General features: G+C 41.3%; 1 protein-coding gene across 2 annotated transcripts in view; it reads right to left on the bottom strand.

The window, feature by feature from the left end:
* Positions 1-21,811, bottom strand: part of CPQ (carboxypeptidase Q) — a 485,238-nt gene that overhangs the window by 306,038 nt on the left and 157,389 nt on the right. For both annotated transcript variants that reach the window (XM_075825935.1, XM_075825936.1), the window contains exon 4: positions 17,067-17,274. In XM_075825935.1, coding sequence (XP_075682050.1) covers positions 17,067-17,274 — 208 coding nt within the window. The remainder of the gene's footprint in view (positions 1-17,066; positions 17,275-21,811) is intronic.

The raw sequence follows: 21,811 nt of genomic DNA, 5'->3' as shown, positions 1-21,811 counted from the left end.
CCATGGTGGCATCGGGAATGTTTCCTTTCTTAATAAAAGCAAGATGTTTATCATAACTTTTTATTTCAATAAAAGAAAAGTAAGTGATTTTAAAACATTACCGAGTATAGGAGGTCAAACGCATAAAAGTGTGGTATTTAAGAGCTGAGAACTCAACAGCTGAAACAAATCAGGTTTAAAAAGTACTTTCCCCCTTGTTTTATAAGTCTGAAGTAAAAAGTACGAGAATACTTCACATGACACCAATGTAACTACAGCTTTCTGAGGAAAATAACTAAAACTATATTATTCAATTAAGCTTCGACTAGCACCTTATTATGAGAACAGCCGTATAACAAAGATATCAATTGTTCTAAAAGCCGCCTCTCTTGAGATCAAAAATGTAAAGTCCATTATTACACGAGAGGGTTCTGGAAAAGCAGCAAATTTATTGGGTGTAACCTGACATGAAAGTAGTGAGCAGAACAACTTGGTAATAAGAAAGGATCCCAATCCAGTGCCGCTATCCAAAAGCAGGGTGCATGACTTCCTGAGAAGTCGTTCAAGTTATTAAAGCCTTGAAGAAGTTGTCAAATGATTAACATTTCTCACCTTCCTGAAGATGGAATAGTATATAGTAGCATTTTGGAATGGACCAAAGAGTTCTCAAGAGAGTCCAAGACCAGATCAGGAGGAAAGCACCAGTGAGCAGGTAATGTATAGTTGAATAAGAAAGAACTTGGAGCCTGATGGACAACGGGGCAGACAAGGCTTGATATTTCGGACTACAAGTTGTAAATCTTCGAGGTTAAGAGCTGCAACATAGAGGCCGGTAAGTCGTAAATCGCGCCCGAGTTTGGCCAGCTCAACAAACACCCTGTTTGTTTTAAAAGCCGCCTCTCTTGAGATCAAGAATGTGAAGTCCATTATTACACGAGAGGGTTCTAGAAAAGCAACAAATTTATTAGGGGTAACCTAACAAGAAAGTGAGCAGAACAACTGGATAATATGAAAGGATCCCCATCCTGGCCCGCTATCCAAAAGCAGGGTGCATGACTCCCTGTGAAGTCGTTCACGCCTTGAAGGAGTTGTCCCATTATTAACATTTATCACCTACCCCCAAATGTCTGACCACTAGGGCACCATCACTGGGACCCCCAACGATCAGTAGAACAGGGGTCCTGGATCCCCAATGGGCGGGGTTAGCGGCAGCTCATAAATATTGAGGACTCTTTCCTGCAACAAATAAAGTGCAAGTTTTATAAGCACTAAACCACAGCCAGACATAAGTCCCACAACGCTAAAATCAGCGTCTCTGTCACAACCTTACGCTGCCCTTTAGTCTTGGACAACCTCTTTAACACCAAGGGAATTTCATAGTTTTTGCCTCCCTGCTTTTTGTCAGTCATAACTTTTTAATTTGTAAGGCAATGTAGATATTTGAGGACTTTTTTTTTTATAAAAGACAAGTTGTAAATTTTTAGGCATAATCTTTGGATACAAGTAATAAGGAAGGATGAACAATTGCTTAATTTTCATATTATTCTATGTGTATTTCCAATATCTTTTGTTTTATGCCTGCGGTACAGTTTAATATGTAATTTTTTTAAATTATGGTTGAATGCATACAAAAGGCAAAATACTTTCTTTACAGTGTATGCTGTTTACCTTAATAGATGGTATAACTTTATTGTATTGGTCATTACAAGTATGGGCTTACCGGATATGTGTATATTTCTAATGTTTGTTAACTTTCATCTAATAAAAAATATTCTTATTGTATTTTTTTCATTTACATAGTTTTCTTACATCCCGGTCACAGTGTCATAGTGTGGGAATGTGACTTTCTTATACAAGTACGTCATGGTGCATCAAGCGGTTAACGTAAAAAAATGCAGGTCAGGAGTGACAATTCTCTTATATGTTGAAGTGGTTATTTTTATTCACCAGGTATGCACCTTTCGGCTCTCTTGGCCCTATAACAATAGAGAGTTTATGCATCTACAGGAAAATTAGATTGTTAAGTGTGAAGGAGAGACTCATGTGAGAGGATACAATCTATGTACAGAGTGTTAGGGCACAAAATAAATAAAGGAAATAAAATCACTATTCCATTGATTAAAATTCCACCCTCCTCTGACCTATCCACAGTACTGGACACTCAAAAACACTTAAGCGGAAAATTACGTATCTTTATGAAATATATGACTAACTGATTTCTGGATCATGCCAAAAGTAATTAGGACCAAAGGGCTGGCAAACGATACCTACTCCTAAGAGATGTTGAGGGTTGTGCATTATTTCTGTACTTCAACTCAAGAGTCCTTCACAGATATATGCCACTACTAGATTGATGGCCTTTGACTGAAAATATAGAGATAGTTGTACAGTGTACTGGTCCCAGTGCAAAAATTATACATAGGCCCAGGACACATATGTAAGGCCTTATTCACACGAACGTGTTATACGTCCGTGCTACACGCGTGATTTTCAAACGCGTCGCACGGACCTATGTTAATGAATGGGGCCGTTCAGACGATCAGTGAATTTCACGCAGCGTATGTCCACTTCGTGAAACGCACGACATGTCCTATATTTGCCCATGTTTCGCGCAGCACTCACCCATTGAAGTCAATGGGTGCATGCAAATCGCGCTTGGCACACGGAAGCACTTCCGGGTGCCGCGTGTGATGCGCGCTACATTAGTAAAAGAAATGAATGAAATCAGAAAAGCACCACGTGCTTTTCTGTTTGCAAACATAAAACCAGTGTCATAATGATGCCGGCTGTGTGAAAATCACGCAGCCACGCATCATATGCTGATGACACACGGACCTTTTACACGCGCAAAACGCAGCGTTTTTTGCGTGCAAAACGGACACGTCCGTGTGAATAAGGCCTAATGGCAATAAACTTTATTAAATCTCTCTCTCCCTGTACACTACCATTCATAAGTTTAGGGTCACTTCGAAATTTCCTTATTTTTGAAAGAAAAGCACAGTTTTTTTCAATGAAGATAACATTAAATTAATCAGAAATACACTCTATACATTGTTAATGTGCTAAATGACTATTCTAGCTGCAAACATATGGTTTTTAATGCAATATCTACATAGGTGTATAGAGGCCCATTTCCAGCAACCATCACTCCAGTGTTCTAATGGTACATTGTGTTTGCTAACTGTGTTAGAAGGCTAATGGATGATTAGAAAACACTTGAAAACCCTTGTGCAATTATGTTAGCACTGCTGTAAACAGTTTTGCTGTTTAGAGGAGCTATAAAACTGACCTTCCTTTGAGCTAGTTGAGAATCTGGAGCATTACATTTGTGGGTTCGATTAAACTCTCAAAATGGCTAGAAAAAGAGGGCTTTCATGTGAAAATCGACAGTCTATTCTTGTTCTTAGAAATGAAGGCTATTCCATGCGAGAAATTGCCAAGAAACTGAAGATTTCCTACAACGGTGTGTACTACTCCCTTCAGAGGACAGCACAAACAGGCTCTAAGCAGAGTAGAAAGAGAAGTGGGAGGCCCCGCTGCACAACTGAGCAACAAGACAAGTACATTAGAGTCTATAGTTTGAAAAATAGACGCCTCACAGGTCCTCAACTGGCAGCTTCATTAAATAGTACCTGCAAAACGCCAGTGTCAACGTCTACAGTGAAGAGGCGACTCCGGGATGCTGGCCTTCAGGGCAGAGTGGCAAAGAAAAAGCCATATCTGAGACTGGCTAATAAAAGGAAAAGATTAATATGGGCAAAAGCACACAGACATTGGCCAGAGGAAGATTGGAAAAAAGTGTTATGGACAGACGAATCGAAGTTTGAGGTGTTTGGATCACACAGAAGAACATTTATGAGATGCAGAACAACTGAAAAGATGCTGGAAGAGTGCCTGACGCCATCTGTCAAGCATGGTGGAGGTAATGTGATGGTCTGTGGTTGCTTTGGTGCTGGGAGATTTGTACAAGGTAAAAGGGATTTTGAATAAGGAAGGCTATCACTCCATTTTGCAACGCCATGCCATACCCTGTGGACAGCGCTTAATTGGAGCCAATTTCATCCTACAACAGGACAATGACCCAAAGCACACCTCCAAATTATGCAAGAACTATTTAGGGAAGAAGCAGGCAGCTGGTATTCTATCTGTAATGGAGTGGCCAGCGCAGTCACCAGATCTCAAACCTATAGAGCTGTTGTGGGAGCAGCTTGACTGTATGGTACGCAAGAAGTGCCCATCAAGCCAATCCAACTTGTGGGAGGGCCTTCTGGAAGCATGGGGTGAAATTTCTCCCGATTACCTCAGCAAATTAACAGCTAGAATGCCAAAGGTCTGCAATGCTGTAATTGCTGCAAATGGAGCATTCTTTGACGAAAGCAAAGTTTGAAGGAGAAAATTATTATTTCAAATAAAAATCATTATTTCTAACCTTGTCAATGTCTTGTCTATATTTTCTAGTCATTTTGCAACTCATTTGATAAATATAAGTGTGAGTTTTCATGGAAAACACAAAATAGTCTTGGTGACCCCAAACTTTTGAACGGTAGTGTATATGTATTGTTCAACCATAACATTTAAACCACCTGACTAATATTGTGTAGGTCCTGCTTGTTCCGCCAATACAGTTTTGACTCAATGAGGCATGGACTCCACTAGACTTCTGAAGGTGTCCCTTGGTATCTGGTACCAAGAGGTTAGCAGCAGATCCTTTAAGGCCTGTAAATTGTGAGGTTGGGCTAACATGGATCAGACTTACTTTTTCCGCAGATGCTTGATCAAATTGAGATCTGGTTAATTTGGAGGCCAAGTCAACACCTTGAACTCTTTGTCCTGAACCTCAAACCACTATTGAACAATTTTTGCAGTTGTCAGAGCACATTATCCTCATTAAATAGGCTACTGCAATTAGGGAATACCGCCATAAAGGGGTGTACTTGCTCTGGAACAATATTCAGGCAGATGGTACGTGTCAAAGTAACATCCACATGAATGCCAGGACCCAAGGTTTCCCAGCAGAACATTGCCCACATCATCACACTGCATCCGCCAGCTTGTCTTCTTCCCATAGTGAATCCTGGTGCCATCTCTTCACCCGGTAAGCGACGCACACGCACCTGTCCAGATGATGTAAAAGAAAACGTGATTCATCAGAGCAGGCCGCCTACTTCCAATCCTGATGGTCACGTGCCCATTGTTGGTGCTTTCAGCGGTGGACAGGGATCAGCATTGTGATCAGTCTGCAGTTATACAGATCTTTTTCTCTCAGGCAATCCCTTTAAGCTAGTTTAGAAATGTTTCTCTAAAACAACTTAGATTAAAATGTGGTCGTCTAACGCTGCAAAATTTAGCATCGCATAATGATTTTTTCATAATTTATCTCTCTTTATGTAAAAAATGAAACTGTTTAAAGGGGCTATGCAGGATTTTAAAATTGATGGCCTATCCTTAGGATACAAACGAAAATAAAATCCATGTAAGATGAGCGCCACGACCCCATTCAAACGGCTAATCGTCAGAGTCGACATGCTGTCAACCTCCCATTTTCATTTCCTCTAAAAATCATCTCTATACACTTAAAGCGAACATCCGGTCCTGTGACAACATTTGAAATATGACTGGGTATATGGAGTTATACTACATGGTGCCCCCCCCCCCACAGTTGCACCCCTTTACCGTGGATCTGCCGCCTTGGGGGTCCCCTCTGTGTTGTGCCATCATGGTTGCAGCACTTCTTAGACTACGAGTCTGAGACACTCCCACTGTTCTCGGATTGGCCAGAGCTGCTCATGTGAGCAGTTCTGGGCAAACCGAGAACAAAGGAAGTGTCATAGACTCAGTCTGTGAAGAGCTGTGGCCATTTTGGGACAACAGAGAGGACCTCCAAAGCGGCGGATCCATGGCATAGGGGGGCAACTGCAGGGAATTAGGTAATATAACTCTATATACCCTGTCATAATTATAATTTTGTCCTGGGACTGGAGGGTCAATTTAATATTAATCAAATTACAGATCATCATGTTCACAAGATCAGCACTCTCATGCCTGAAAGTGCTCTGTGCTTCTTCTGGTCATTTATAATTGAAACCAGTCTTTGAAGGTTGCCATACAGATTAGATTAAGATTGGCGGCTGACCAGTCGTACATCAGATAGTTTGTGCAAATGATCTAACCATCAACATGCCAGATTAAATTGGACATAGGTGCAATGTTGTGAACGATCAGCAGTGATCGGCTGAATCTGCCGTACACATATACAGTGAAGGAAATAAGTATTTGATCCCTTGCTGATTTTGTAAGTTTGCCCACTGTCAAAGACATGAACAGTCTAGAATTTTTAGGCTAGGTTAATTTTACCAGTGAGAGATAGATTATATTTAAAAAAAAGAAAGAAAATCACATTGTCAAAATTATATATATTTATTTGCATTGTGCACAGAGAAATAAGTATTTGATCCCTTTGGCAAACAAGACTTAATACTTGGTGGCAAAACCCTTGTTGGCAAGCACAGCAGTCAGACGTTTTGTGTAGTTGATGATGAGGTTTGCACACATGTCAGATGAAATTTTGGCCCACTCCTCTTTGCAGATCATCTGTAAATCATTACGATTTCGAGGCTGTCGCTTGGCAACTCGGATCTTCAGCTCCCTCCATAAATTTTCGATGGGATTAAGGTCTGGAGACTGGCTAGGCCACCCCATGACCTTAATGTGCTTCTTTTTGAGCCACTCTTTTGTTGCCTTGGCTGTATGTTTCGGGTCATTGTCGTGCTGGAAGACCCAGCCAAGAGCCATTTTTAATGTCCTGGTGGAGGGAAGGAGGTTGTCACTCAGGATTTGACGGTACATGGCTCCATCCATTCTCCCATTGATGCGGTGAAGTAGTCCTGTGCCCTTAGCAGAGAAACACCCCCAAAACATAATGTTTCCACCTCCATGCTTGACAGTGGGGACGGTGTTCTTTGGGTCATAGGCAGAATTTCTCTTCCTCCAAACACAGCGAGTAGAGTTAATGCCAAAGAGCTCAATTTTAGTCTCATCTGACCACAGCACCTTCTCCCAATCACTCTCAGAATCATCCAGATGTTCATTTGCAAACTTCAGACGGGCCTGTACATGTGCCTTCTTGAGCAGGGAGACCTTGTGGGCACTGCAGGATTTTAATCCATTACGGCGTAATGTGTTACCAATGGTTTTCTTGGTGACTGTGGTCCCAGCTGCCTTGAGATCATTAACAAGTTCCCCCCGTGTAGTTTTCGGCTGAGCTCTCACCTTCCTCAGGATCAAGGATACCCCACGAGGTGAGATTTTGCATGGAGCCCCAGATCGATGTCGATTGACAGTCATTTTGTATGTCTTCCATTTTCTTACTATTGCACCAACAGTTGTCTCCTTGTCACCCAGCATCTTACTTATGGTTTTGTAGCCCATTCCAGCTACATTCCAGGTCTATGATCTTGTCCCTGACATCGTTAGAAAGCTCTTTGGTCTTGCCCATGTTGTAGAGGTTAGAGTCAGGCTGATTAATGGAGTCTGTGGACAGGAGTCTTTTATACAGGTGACCATGTAACACAGCTGTCTTTAATGCAGGCACCAAGTTGATTTGGAGAGTGTAACTGGTCTGGAGGAGGCTGAACTCTTAATGGTTGGTAGGGGATCAAATACTTATTTCTGTGCACCATGCAAATAAATATATATAATTTTGACTAAGTGATTTTCTTTTTTTTTTTATATATATATAATCTATCTCTCACTAGTAAAATTAACCTAGCCTAAAAATTCTAGACTGTTCATGTCTTTGACAGTGGGCAAACTAACAAAATCAGCAAGGGATCAAATACTTATTTCCTTCACTGTAGTATTAGGTGAGGACAGGGTGAAAAAATCAGACATGACTGCTCAACTTTTTGTCTGACCTAGTCCATAAAATTGTAAACGACGATGACGAAATCAGCAAATTTCAGGAATGGGAACAGACATATTTTGCAGTAAGTGCTTGGTAAAGAGGAAATCATGCAATTTTCTTATGTATGGACTATAACTTTGGTACAGATGGTCAGAATGTCATATCACCTCCATGTATGATGGTATAATTAAATTTTTGCTACATCAGTATATGGTTAAAAGAACTGTAAAGTCAGCCGCTTAGACTGTGCCGAGCTCCAGTTACTTATGATAAAAGACTTCTGCATTGTAATGAAGCGTCCTCAATGACCTGAGTCCAACTGTGCATATTCTTTTTCAGAAAGATGTAAATGTCATCTTCAGATGTGGAAAAAAAAGCTGTAAAAGAGAGTCCATGAAAAACATCCTAGAGGGATGCATGACAGACCTGTATCAAAACCAAGAAAGAAACGTAGAAAGTAGGCAGCCTGGAAAAAAGCAGAAATCCTTTCAGATGATCTGTAACGCTTGACGTCTTTGTTCAGTTAAAAATCGCTTTAAAATCAGAACCTTCAATAGATATTATGATATGTAGGTTGAGGAACGGAGCACTTTGAGCTGGGAGCACGTGGCAGGATAAAAGTGTATGCGGGCCGCCTTGTTCACTTGAATCACATACACCGTAAATGGAAAATGCAAGGAAAAGAAAGTCAACTCATCCACTTCACAAAGGCTCTGGATTCCTGGCAGGGTTTAGAATGGTGGTCATGTATCCCTGTGGAATCAATACCAAATAGACTGAAAGGCTATTGTACCATGAAGCCGTGATCCTAGGCATGACACAAGGACTTGGCCATATTGGCATTAACATGCTTCCGTAAAGAAGCTGTCCTTTCTCAGACAACCACTTAATATAAGAGCTGCTGGCTCTCGAGAGCACTGGCAAACAGCAGATACTGCAAGGTGAAGCTGCCATCGGCTGATCATTGCCCCTGTAGTGCCAACTGCAAGGGAAATGTATTATAACATGGTGGCCACTCAGGCACTGCTTGTCTTCGCTTGGGGCTTAACAGGGCACATGGACATCAAATGTTGTCAAAAAGCATCTGTATCAGAAGGCAATGTCTGTATATTTCGGACTAGAATGATATAATAAATATATTTTGCACTAAATTTGCTGCAATCCTCCTCGAGTTTCTCTGTATTTTTTTAATAAAATGGCTCTTTGTGAATATCATTAGCTTACCACTATCATCTTCCTTTCCATGCTGACAGTACTTTCATGACTGCTTATTCAGACTGAATAGACTCATTTGCACCTACAGTAATTGAATTTTCGGGTCACTAAAAATGTAAGAGACATTATTTTGTGAAGGTCATGAGATAATTGCAGTTGGTGCACAGAGCACATGCTATACAGGACTCAAAGATGTACACAGCTTCCACCATCCTGTTAAATTGGATGGTCCTGGGAGTCCTCTAGTCCAGGGATTGTACCCACATGCGCTCCCTGTTGTTAGGAAATGTCCATCCCTTTAAGATTACCATGACTACTAGTCTAGCTTCTGGGCGGTTCTGGTTTTAGTTGTCTATCCCACTTCTCTGTCTTTCTTTCTATCAGATTGAAGGGTGGAGTATTCAAATCTGGGTTGGTTCTGTTCTCTTTGCTTGTGATTTTCCTTGTTTCCATGTGTTTGATCAAGCTATTGACTATCCCCTGTACCTTTGACTATTTGCACTTTTTAGAACTGGGCCTCGGCTTGTCTCTGGATTACCATTTGCTTACTGATTTGGACTTTTGCTCCCGGCTGGTTTTGACCTCTGCAATCCCTAATATCCACTAGCTTTGTGATTTAGACTTTCTGTTTACCCTCAGGCTGTCTTATTATCTGCTCTGGTATTGCCTGCATTGCACCTCTTATCCAACACTGAACTCTGTTAAAACAACCTGGTTTCTATGCTGCAAAATCCAACCTGCCTTGCGATGGGCCCTGGCAAAAACCATAGCATAGCCTTAGTTTCTGTTGGTCATTGTTGTTGCGGATTCCAGCAGCCTTTGGGGAATCGCTCACTTGAGATTCCATAACACATGTACTAATTGGCTTTAAAAAATATTGAGGCGTTTGGCTAACTGAAGCTTATAAATAATACAGTGGACTAGTTAGTTATGAGTCTGCTGTATTCATTATGGGAGCACTCCCCTTTCCTCCTCCCGCCCCTCTTGTTAGTGATTAATCGCTGCCACATATTCAAGGAGATACATAGCATCTATCAATCACTGGTGAGAGGGATGGGGGAAGGAACAGGTAGTGCTCCCGTCATGAATAGAGCGGACGCATAACTATAAATCTATTGCATTTAACGGCACAATATTTTTTGTGTGATTTTTGGGATAAAAGTAAATCAGATCTGTCCCCAAAACATGCTGCATTTAAACAGGTCTGCAAAAGAATGTATACTAAATTAGCCAATAAGACAATGTAATTGCTGCTAGGGCTGTACTTTGCCAGTATTACACTTAGCTCACACTTACAGAGGACCTGTCACCTCCCTGGACATGTCTATTTTAGTAAATATTTGTTTTACCCATGAAACAAGAATTCTGGAACATATTTTCTTAGAACTCTGAGATGTGCCGTTCCTCTATTGTTCTGCCTAGAAATGCATGAATAAATCGACAACTGTATCATAATATTATAATTTGTAAGGCCGAAAAAAGACATATGTCCATCCAGTTCAGCCTATTATTCTGCAATGTTGATCCAGAGGAAGGCAGAACCCCCATGACGCAAAAGCCAATTTTCCTTCTGGACTTTAAAATGGCAATCAAAATAAATTCCTGGATCAACCAGTAATCTAGTAAACAGAACTTGTAATATTATTACAATATAAAAAAGGCATCCATGACTCTTTTGAACTCTTTCAGTGAATTCACCATAACATCTTCCTCTGGCAAAGGATTCCATAGTCTTACTGCTCTTACAGTAAAGAATCCCTTTCTATGTTTGTGTAGAAACCTTCTTTCCTCTAGATGTAGTGGATGCCCCCTTTATTTATACAGTGATTTAAAGGGTTTCACAACTGTAAACATTTCAATTAAAGGTTATGTAAATCCATGGAGACTTTTTTTATTATTATTACTAAAATTATTTTTACTTTTTCAGATACAGCTTCTATGTATCCTGAATCTGTCACATCTAAGTTATGAGAGAAAAAAAAAGTGTTTAAAGGCTTATATTTAATAATAATCAAATTACAGGTCATCATGTTCACAAGAAGCATCAAGTACTCTGTGCTTCTTCTGGTCATTCATAATTGAAACCAGTCTTTTAAGGCCTCATTCACACGGCAGGGTTTCCCGGCCGGGTGCCGGCCGTTCATAAATCGGCCGGCACCCAGCTGCATTAGGAATGATAGACCCCTAATGGGGCTATTCACACGACCGATTTTTTGACGGCCGGGAAATCCGGCCGTCAAAATATAGGACATGCTCTATCTTTGCCCGGGCACCCGGCCGCCCGGCTCCCATAGAAGTCTATGGGGCCGGGTATTACACGGCCATCACCGGAATGTGTTCCGAGTGATGGCCGGGTTTCCCGTGGCTTGCGCTCTATCTCCTCCTCCTCACAGCGCAGAGTGCATGTGAGGAGGAGGAGTTGATGCCATTCTGACGAATGGCATCGCTGCACACTGTGTTGCAGGGCCGGGGTGTACAGCAGGTGGAGGGAGCGCTGCGCTGGCTCCCTTCCCCTGCTTGTTAAAAGCACCCTGGCTCGGCGACACCTTAGATGGCGCCGCTAGTAGCAGCAGCTGCTGCGGCTGCTACTACTGCAGCGACGCCACTATAGCAGAGCGGGGAGGTATCTCCCCGCTCTGCTATGTGCTAGCCGCACTTTAGCTCCTTAAAGGAGCGGAATCCCCGTGTTTTCGGGGATTCCGCTCCTGGACAGAGCGCTTGATGTCTCTGTCCATATCTGGGCAGTGACATCAGGGGAAACTCCTGAAGCGGAATCCCCGAACACATGGGGATTCCCCTTCAGGAGCTGCCGCTGATGTCACTGTCCGGATCTGCCCGGCCCGGCACGGATGCATAACTTTATGCAAACCGGCCGGGCAAAATGGCCGATTTTACCGGCCGACACCCGGGCTCGGGAACGACCCGGTCGTGTGAATCCCGCCTAAGGTTTCCACAAATATAAGAATAAGATTGGCGGCTGACCAGTCTCACGTCAGATTGTTTGGGTGAACAATCTAACCAATCAACATGCCAGACTGAAGTGGACATAGGTGCAATATGGTGACCGAACGTCCACAATCAGCTGAACCCGCCACACACATATAGCTTTAGGATAGGTGATAAATATATGATTGCTGGGTGCTCCATCTGCTGGTACCCCCACCGATTACAAGAATAGGGATCCGGATTCTCCCGTTACTATTCACTGCATGAACACAGTAAATAGGAGTTTGAATGGAGTGGTGGAGGAGCATGCTGGGTGCCGCTCCATTGAATGTCTATGGGGCCGACGGAGACAGTCTCGAGCAGCGCTCAGCTCTTTCCGTCAGCCCCATAGACATTCAATGGAGCGGTAATGTGCATGCATGCAAACTTATCCTCACTACGATCATGCAGTGAGAAGGAATGGGGGCTGAAAACCCACGCCCTGATCGGTGGGGGACCCAGCGGTGGGGCCCCCTGCGAACATACATTTATGACCTAACCTGTGGATAGGTGAAAACACTTTTACGTTTTATTTAGAAAAAAAGGGAAAACCCCTTTAAAACGTGGACAGACTCACTCTGTATGTGTAATGTTCTCGGCATAGAATTTATTTACAATAGTTTTATAAACTATAAATTTGCTACCGTTCCTGCAGCAAATGTTACCGAGTGACCTTTTCCAGGACAAACCTTTATTGCCAATTGTAGCATTGTATTTCAACTTTTACAGGTGTTAGAAAAAAATGTCTTATTCAGACTTTGACTCCAATAGGAGAAGCAACATTTTTTTAAAAACACGTTTTATTGATCTTCTGTCACTGTACCAAGGCAGTACAGCTTATTATTAATGTGTCTCATTATATCATGCTGTGACCCAGCTGTCCTCAAACTCTTCCATTCACTCGGGGCATCACAGGAGTACCCAGTGTGATACCGGCACCTGTGTTAATGAAAGAGCCGCCACAAAATACGCGCCTTACTGGTTCTACATTCTAGAAACCTCAGTAGCCGCAGGAAAAGGGTGTAAAGTAGCAGCACTAAGACACATACTATAAGACTGCTGATCTCAGATGGTAGCGTGAAATTCCTACAGCATACAAAACATAGGGTGCAGCATGCGAATACCTTCATCAAGTGAACAGACAAATTCTTGGAAGCATGTTACCCACATAGGAATTGGCTTATACAGCTCTATTCAATGTGTGATATAATTATGGGCTTGGTAGATAAATTACCGGGCATGAAGGGGAACTAGTCTGTGAAGATGAAAATTAACTTTTTTTTCTGCTAAAACATAATTTTTAAATCTTTACAAGGAATAAAGGAGAAAAACACCCCAACATTTGTAAAGCAATTTCTCCCGATTACAGCAATGCCCTATATGTGGTAATAAACTAATGTTTGGACTTACAGCGGGGCTTAGAAGTGAAGGAGCGCCTTTTGGATTTTGGAGCCCAGATTTTGCTGGAATAGTTTTCGATGCCATTTCGCGTTTGCAATGCCCTGGAGGGACCAAAACAGTGGAAATCCCCCAAAAGTGACCCCAATTTGGAAACGACACCGCTCAAGGAATTTTTCTAGGGGTATAATGAGCATTTTGACCACACAGGTTTTTAGTAGAATTCAGTGGAATTAGGCCGTGAAAATTAATATCAACATTTTTGTCCACTAAAATTAACTTAAATTTTCACAAGGGATAAAAGAGAAAAAGCCACCCAACATTTGTAAAGCAATTTCTCCTGGTTACGGAAATACCCCATATGTGGTCATAAATGCTTTTTTTATTAGAAATTAATTAACCCTTTCAGGACTGATCCTTTTTTGCTTTTCCATTTTAGTTTTTCACTCTCTGCCTTTCAAGAGCCATAACTTTTTTATTTTTCCGTCAATAGAGTGGTGTGAGGGCTTATATTTTGCGGGAGGAGTTGTAGTTTCTACTAACACCATTTAAAGTACCATATAATGTACTGGGAAACTGACAGAAAATTATTCGCAGACTGAAATTGGGAAAAACTGTGATTCCTCCATAGTTTTTTGGGTTTTGTTTTTACGTCTTTCACCGTGCGGTAAAAACGACAACTTCACTTTATTCTGCGTCTTAATACAATTACGGTGATACCAAATTTATAAGTTTTTTTTAAAATATTTTACAACTTTTACAAAGAAAAGACTATTTGTTAAAAAAAAAATGTTTTGTATCACCACATTCTGAGAGCCAGAACTTTTTTATTTTTTGGTCGATTGAGCGCTGTTGTAGCTTATTTTTGGCGGGATGAGCTGTAGCTTTTATTGGTACCATTTTATGGTACATACAACTTCTTGATCACTTATTAAAAAATTTTTAGAGCGAAGGTGACCAAAAAACTGTGATTTTGGCATTTAAATTCTTTATTTCTTACGCCGTTCACCGTGCACAATAACTTACGTTTTATTTTATTCTGCAAGTCGGTATGATTATGGCAATACCAAAACATTTTTATTAACTTTTTACACTTTCTTTTTTTTACCTGCAGCTCTGATCGCTGCTAGAATTACATTACCTAGGTAACGTATTCCAACTGTCAGTGTGACATTACAGTCACTCTGACAGTAAGCCTATAAGGACCAGCCCTAAAGACTTCCATACATGGCAGACCCAGAGGCCGTTGTCTGGCCTCAGGTTGCCATGGCAACGCCCACGATTGCATGGGGGCTGCCGATGTGCTACTAAGCCCCTAAATGCGGCGATCGCAATCGATCGCCGCATAAGGGGTTAATTGCCGTAATCAGTGGCGGTGAGCCGCTGATCGGCAACACTGGAGTTGTCAGCTGTCGGCGACAGTTAACCTCCCGGTTCCCGATGCACACTGTCACTGACAGTGTGCATCGGAAACGACACAGTGACTTCCTGTCACTCTGAGAGGAATACTATCAGAACCAGCCTCAGGCTCGCCCTGATAGGCTTACTTCCATGGCAGACACAAAGACCATTGTTTGGCCTCCGGTTGCCATGCCAACCAATGGCCAACCCCGCGATTTCATCGTGGGGTCCGCGATGTGCTAGAAACTCCTCAAATGCGGCGATAGCAACCGATCGCCGCATTTAAGGGTATGTGCACACACACTAATTACGTCCGTAATTGACGGACGTATTTCGGCCGCAAGTCCCGGACCGAACACAGTGCAGGGAGCCGGGCTCCTAGCATCATACTTATGTACGATGCTAGGAGTCCCTGCCTCGCTGCAGGACCACTGTCACGTACTGAAAACATGATTACAGTACGGGACAGTTGTCCTGCAGCGAAGCAGAGACTCCTAGCATCGTACATAAGTATGATGCTAGGAGCCCGGCTCCCTGCACTGTGTTCGGTCCGGGACTTGCGGCCGAAATACGTCCGTCAATTACGGACGTAAATTAGTGTGTGTGCACATACCCTAAGGGGTTAATTTACAAAATCAGCGGCAAAGGACCGCTGGCCGGCAAGAGTGGAGTGTCAGCTGCCTGAGACAGCTGACCTCCTATTTCAAAGTAACTATACGTCCTCGTGCGGGATGTAACCTCTCGCGACGACGTATAGTTACTGAGTCGTGCGGGTAGGGGTTAAAGGAATTATCCCACAAATCATTTCCATACCAAAAGTCTGGAAATTATGATTTATAGTAATTCTCAGTGTTTCTAGCTTATAAAAAATACCTTTCCCATCTTTTCCCATCTTTTCTGAAAACATGATTACAGTACGGGACAGTTGTCCGGCAGCGAGGCAGGGACTCCTAGTATCGTACATAACTATGATGCTAAGAGCCCGGCTCCCTGCAGTGTGTTCGGTCCGAGACTTGCGGCGGAAATACGTTCCGTCCATTACGGACGTAACATGCTCGTGTGAACCCAGCCTTAGTCTCCGTCCCCCTCTGGCAGCTGACAATATATTCCCTTTTTACTTCCCTTGCAGAAAGGTAACATAAGATCCAGAGTAGTATGTGAAGATATATAGTGTGTGACATCCACAGTATACACTTTAAAAACAATGATAATTATTGAAATAAAACAATAAGGCTGGGTTCACACGACCTATTTTCAGACGTAAACGAGGCGTATTATGCCTCGTTTTACGTCTGAAAATACGACTCAAATACGTCGGCAAACATCTGCCCATTCATTTGAATGGGTTTGCCGACGTACTGTGCCGACGACCTGTCATTTACGCGTTATCGTTTGACAGCTGTCAAACGACGACGCGTAAAATGACTGCCTCGTCAAAGAAGTGCAGGACACTTCTTTGAAACGTAATTTGAGCCGTTTTTCATTGAATTCAATGAAGAACAGCTCAAGATTACGGGCGTCAATGACGCCTCGCAAAATGCGAGGAGGAGCATTTACGTCTGAAACTACGGAGCTGTTTTCTCCTGAAAACAGTCTGTAATTTCAGACGTAAAAGGCAGCTATCGTGTGCACATACCCTAATAGTGCGCATGTGCAGTGTCCAGATCAGCTGTCAGGATGCAGAGTTTTACAGTCCTAACAAGCTAAGAAGGAGTCTTCTTAGCTATACTGCTATTCTACAGCAGAGGCTCTGCTCCTTCCCTGACAAGCAGGGCAAAAAGCTCTTTCTATTGGCTGCTCTGCAGTAAAAAGGGGAATCACTATGATATAGAAGTGACTCTTTAGTGCCATATTATGGAGATATTCCGTAAGAAAGCGTCCAATAGAACATGGCACTTTTTTCCATAAGATTTAATATAAATCGGAGGCATATAGGCACAGTAAGGCACCATAGACTTCAAGTCTGAGATTTATAGAGTAATAATACGTTGTGTGTATGAAGTTGTCTGATCTACCATGCAAGAGATGTCATATAATATTGGACAAATAAAAAAGTTGCATGCAACGATTTTGAATCACGCGAAATACAAACTTCCATTGCGCAGAAAATCAAACCACAGATTCCCCCGGATAAGTGCGAGCTAGCCTCAGTATTATTTGCCTCCATGTGAAGCTGATCACATACCTGTTCCGGATATTTGCTCCCAACAATTTCTGCCACAGTATTAAAAGAATCAGCGTCTGGATACTGGACTGCTCCCATATTGAGATTGACAACAATTTTAACACCACGTGATGCCAGTCGAGCCATGAGTTCAGCATCTTCAACCGTGATGCAGGCAGTGGGGATCTTTTGGACACTATCCTCATAATTCTGCCATCCAGTGTGAGGGCTGCAAGACAAACCGTTATTTATACACCTAAAATCTCAAAAACATAACAATAACATTAATGCAATAATACAATAAAACTACTACAATCTGGCATCAAATATTAATAAAATTCTCATGACACTTGCTTCCATCACAGAAGTGCAAGATAATTTGAAAACTGTAGAAGGCCAAGTAGATATAACTAGTTGAAAGAATCTCTTATTAACACACCGATAGCATATCAAATTTTTATCATCTTGGGAGTTCTCTACCCTTAGGCCCAGTTCACACAGTGTTTTTTGGCGCTGATTATGACGCAGAAGCTGCAATGGGAGGCAGAGGCGTTCCCAAGAGCTGCTCGCGGGGAAAAACAAGCAGCACGTTCTTTCCTGCTGCGGTTCCGCCTCAGACCTCACATTGAAATCAATGAGTGGCAGAAAATGCGTTTTTCACTGCATTTTTTGCCTGCGATCCTTAATGGCTGCAAGCGAAAAGCACGGCAGAAAAGCGCGGCAAAAAAGCGCATGCAGGTCAAAATCTGGTTCAAAATTCCTGAAGGAATTTTGAGGCAGCTTTTTTTTGCCTGCAAAATACTCCGTGTGAACTAGGCCTTACATGTCACTTTTCTAAACTTTCTACGGCCATTCATTAATCCAGAATGCTGCATAATCCGGTACTTATTAGGTTCCATTAATGCTGGTTTAAAGGAATTTGATGGTAATAGCAATACAAGGACATATTATGCACCACAAAGTAACACATGTATAATGAGTTTTATACATAAATAAGGCAAGCGATCATCATGAATACAAAAAAAAGGTGTATAGTGTTGTAACATTAATGCCCAACCATATATTACTTCCTACAATTACTTCTATAGCAGAGTTGCAGAATGAATCTATTGAGGAGCCGAGAAAGAAATCAGCATAAAAGCGTTCATCCGGAAGAACGTGAATCCTTACAAAATGAGCCGAGTAAAAAAATAAAAAATAGAGCCGGCACTTTTTGACTTGATATTTAGTAAGTTAATTGAAGGCAGGCTTTACTCTCCGAAAATGTCATTATAAAACCGTTTACTGTAGGAGAATTCTGACTGTGTTAATAAAGGCAATGTGTTCCTGCAAAATAATATCCTATTAAAGGAAAATTAATTGAAAAATTGTCAAGCTACAGAACATCCCCAAACTACCTGCCTGCACAGACACTGCCCCACTTATATACAGTGCATGCAAGAGATTTAAAGGGATATTTAATTTTTAGCAAATAAATGTGATTTCATGTAAAATACAATTTTACAATTTTATATTTTAAATATTTTGTATATTTTACAATTGTAAAATACAATTTTACTTTCTGTAGCAATTCCTTATGTTTTCCAAGATATCTGCTTGCTGTCATTCAAATGGAACCTTTATTGCTTGCTTCCAGTGGATAAAAAACGGTCATGGTCATGTGATGATCACACAGTCCATTCCGTGACTAGGACAGATTTTCATCCCACTAGTAGGAAGAAAAAAAAAATTGTATTGAATGACAGCAAGCATGAAAGGATTAATTAACTTTCCTAAATAGATTAATTAAAGTGGAATTACACTTTAATTAACCTTCTGATATGGCATAGAGATATATCATAAGCTGGCACACCAATTTTTAAATAAAATAAAATTAAATGAAGAATAGAAGGCGGATGAACGGCTCTCTATACTGGCTAATTGAGGGGGTCCCGAGTGAGGCATACAACTCTATAACATCTATTTGCCCTAATAGGGTGGCCATACCAGTTACTGAAAGCACAGGTTCACATTCAATGCTACATTAAATAAATAAATGTCTTTGCTTGTCTTTAAAGGGGTTGTCTAATTTTGAAAACCTATTTTTATATACCTTTTTAAGGAATTCTGAGTGACTTGTGGGGATCCTGTATTCAGGATGCTTATCTCTTGGCCAAAGTGAAGAGTGGTTACAAAGAAAGTTGCGCTGGAAGACCTGTCCTGTCCTGCATCACACAGACATCCCATTGACTTGAACAGATACTGTGTAATACTTAATTTCCCCTGTGGTGGCGCTGCAGAAAAACTGCACAATTACTGCTAGGTTTCCCCTCAGATTACAGTTCATCGCTGGGGGACATAACAGGGGGACATTGTAATCGGCTTATTGTCAGAGGACCCTTCTAACAAGTAGGGATTGTCCAAAGCAGACGACCCCTTTTCTCTATTGGATTCTCTTAAATATTTTTTTATGATGAAGTAAATCTCAACCTTATTAATATGAGGGGGGGGGGGGGTCTTGAAATAAAACCATAAATGCTTGAACTGGTAAAATAAGTGAGTGAGCTGAAAAAAGTGTGTCATTCATTAAAGAGTGGCAGCGCTTGCGACTACTCTCTGTAGAACCTCAGTTGGGAAGATCCGACTTAGATGAGGGCCTGAATATATTTTAGGTCAAATCTGCTGAAATTCAAAAAATGCTAAAAAATTTGCAAACGTTCTAGAGCCGCTGTATGGAATGCATCACTGCTGTGTGTCCGTGTAACTTGCCAATATTTTGTTCCAATAAAGTTCCACTAACACGACAACTCTCCCGTGCTTAGCCCCAAATATTTTTTCACATCAGAGACATTTAGCTTTAGAGGCAACCTGACAGCACTAGAGCTATTTTGTCTCCCTTGTGATGTCATGCCACCGCTTCCCTCAAAAAATATGTGTCGACACTGCGCTCAGCAGAAAACACGTCTGAAGTGTTAATGGCACGGTTTTGAAGCGCAGAAGTAAACACTTCGGCTTGTGTTGCAAAGAAAACATTATGGTTTTATGTTCTTTCTCGAGATTCTGTACAAAAGATTGAAAAATATTACCAGATGGCTCATTAAATTATTCTGGAAGAGTCATACATCCAGGTTCAGAGTGCAGATCCTACAGATGAGATCAATAACAGCCGGCTGGCACATATAGATTGGCATATTTCTGAAACTTAAGGAAAGGTTATTTATAAGCTGCTGCGCTAATTTTATTCAATATTCCGCTTGAAATTAAAATTATCTAAAAAAATAAGTTTATGCAGGCGAACAAAATGATATAAAACATCAGCCAGAAAAAGAACGAAGTCCCATTGTGATCTTGGTGTTTGTACATCCCCCTCTGAGTTGCCAAATAATTGGATGGAAGATTAGACTGGGAGTCTTGGTCTATATGGTACCACGTGCTATGATATCGCCCTTCACAGCGAATCTCATATGTGATCAAGTCATGAAAATGATTCTTTAGCAAAAAAAGTTGCGAAATAATTTAGTCTAAAAAATTGTTTTTATTGTAGTTGAATGCACATCTTAACCCCTTAATGACCAGCCTATTTTAGGCCTTAATGACAAGCTAATTTTTACGTTAGTCCCGGGTGTCAGCTGTAAAACACAGCTTTTGCCATTTTTCCCCAAGCACAATGTCGAAAAAGAAAAAAAAGTTAAAAATTGGTATCGCTGCGTCCATTAAAGTCCAAACTATTATAATATACCATTATTTAACTTGCACGGTGAACGGCGTAAACAAAATATATTTAAAACACCAGAAAACGGTGCCAATAAAAACTACAGCTCGTCCCGCAAAAAAATAAGCCCTCACACAGCTCAAACGATGAAAAATGTTTCAAATTATGGCTCTCAGAATGTGGTGATACAGAACTATTTTTTTTTAACAAAGAGTTTTTTCTTTGTAAAAAGTAGTAAAATATGAAATAATTTGTTCCTATTTTCTGTTGTCTAAAACTTGGGTGCATCTTATAGTCAGGTACGTCTTATAGCCCGTAAAATAAGGTATTTATTTTTGTTGGTTTTTTTTATCCCATTTTTTACTTATAATGTAGAGGTATACTTTTGTATACTAATACATTACACTGTGTCCCTATGACACAGCTTGCTGTTAGGGCAGCACATAGTGTGCACTAACAGCAAACTTACTGAGCAGTCAGCCCTGGGGTCCTTTCTAGGACCCCAGGCCTGACTGCATAGGGTTCCCCAGTCTCTGATCATGTCACAGGATTTTGATGATGTGATCGAAGACAGGAGTCCGCTTTGATCATGCCGCGATCACAGGCTGTGGCGATCAAAGAGTTAAACAGCTCGGGCAGGAATTATTTCCGATCCCAGCTAAACTCAGAAAGCTTTTCCAAGTTCAAGAGCTATTGGTTAAAGCTCCTGCTTAGAAAATGAGCCCTCCAAGGAGCGATCATATTCCTTTTCTGCAGCAATGCCAAAAGATGTCAGTGTAGACTGGGGACCAGCACCTCCCTTCAAAAGACAGCGGGCGACATAAATAAGGGGACATCCACTTTCTAGCCATCAGAAGCCTTGCCAGAAATAACAGCCTTTCAACCAAATTTTTTTTATATGTGGGGTAAGAGAAAAACCCAGACATATCACCCAGTAAACATATAAATGGGGCAAATGGTATTACAATATTAAATTTAAGCTGTATGATTGGCAAAACCTCAGACCAGTAAATACTTGATTCTGGAACAAGTCCAGATCATATAAAAGAAGTCAGCATACAAAATGCCACATTTC

This window comes from Rhinoderma darwinii, chromosome 5 (assembly GCF_050947455.1).
Source record: "Rhinoderma darwinii isolate aRhiDar2 chromosome 5, aRhiDar2.hap1, whole genome shotgun sequence".
Lineage (NCBI taxonomy): Eukaryota > Metazoa > Chordata > Amphibia > Anura > Rhinodermatidae > Rhinoderma > Rhinoderma darwinii.
Note: the sequence above shows the minus strand (reverse complement) of the source record. Positions and strands in the feature narration are given on the sequence as shown.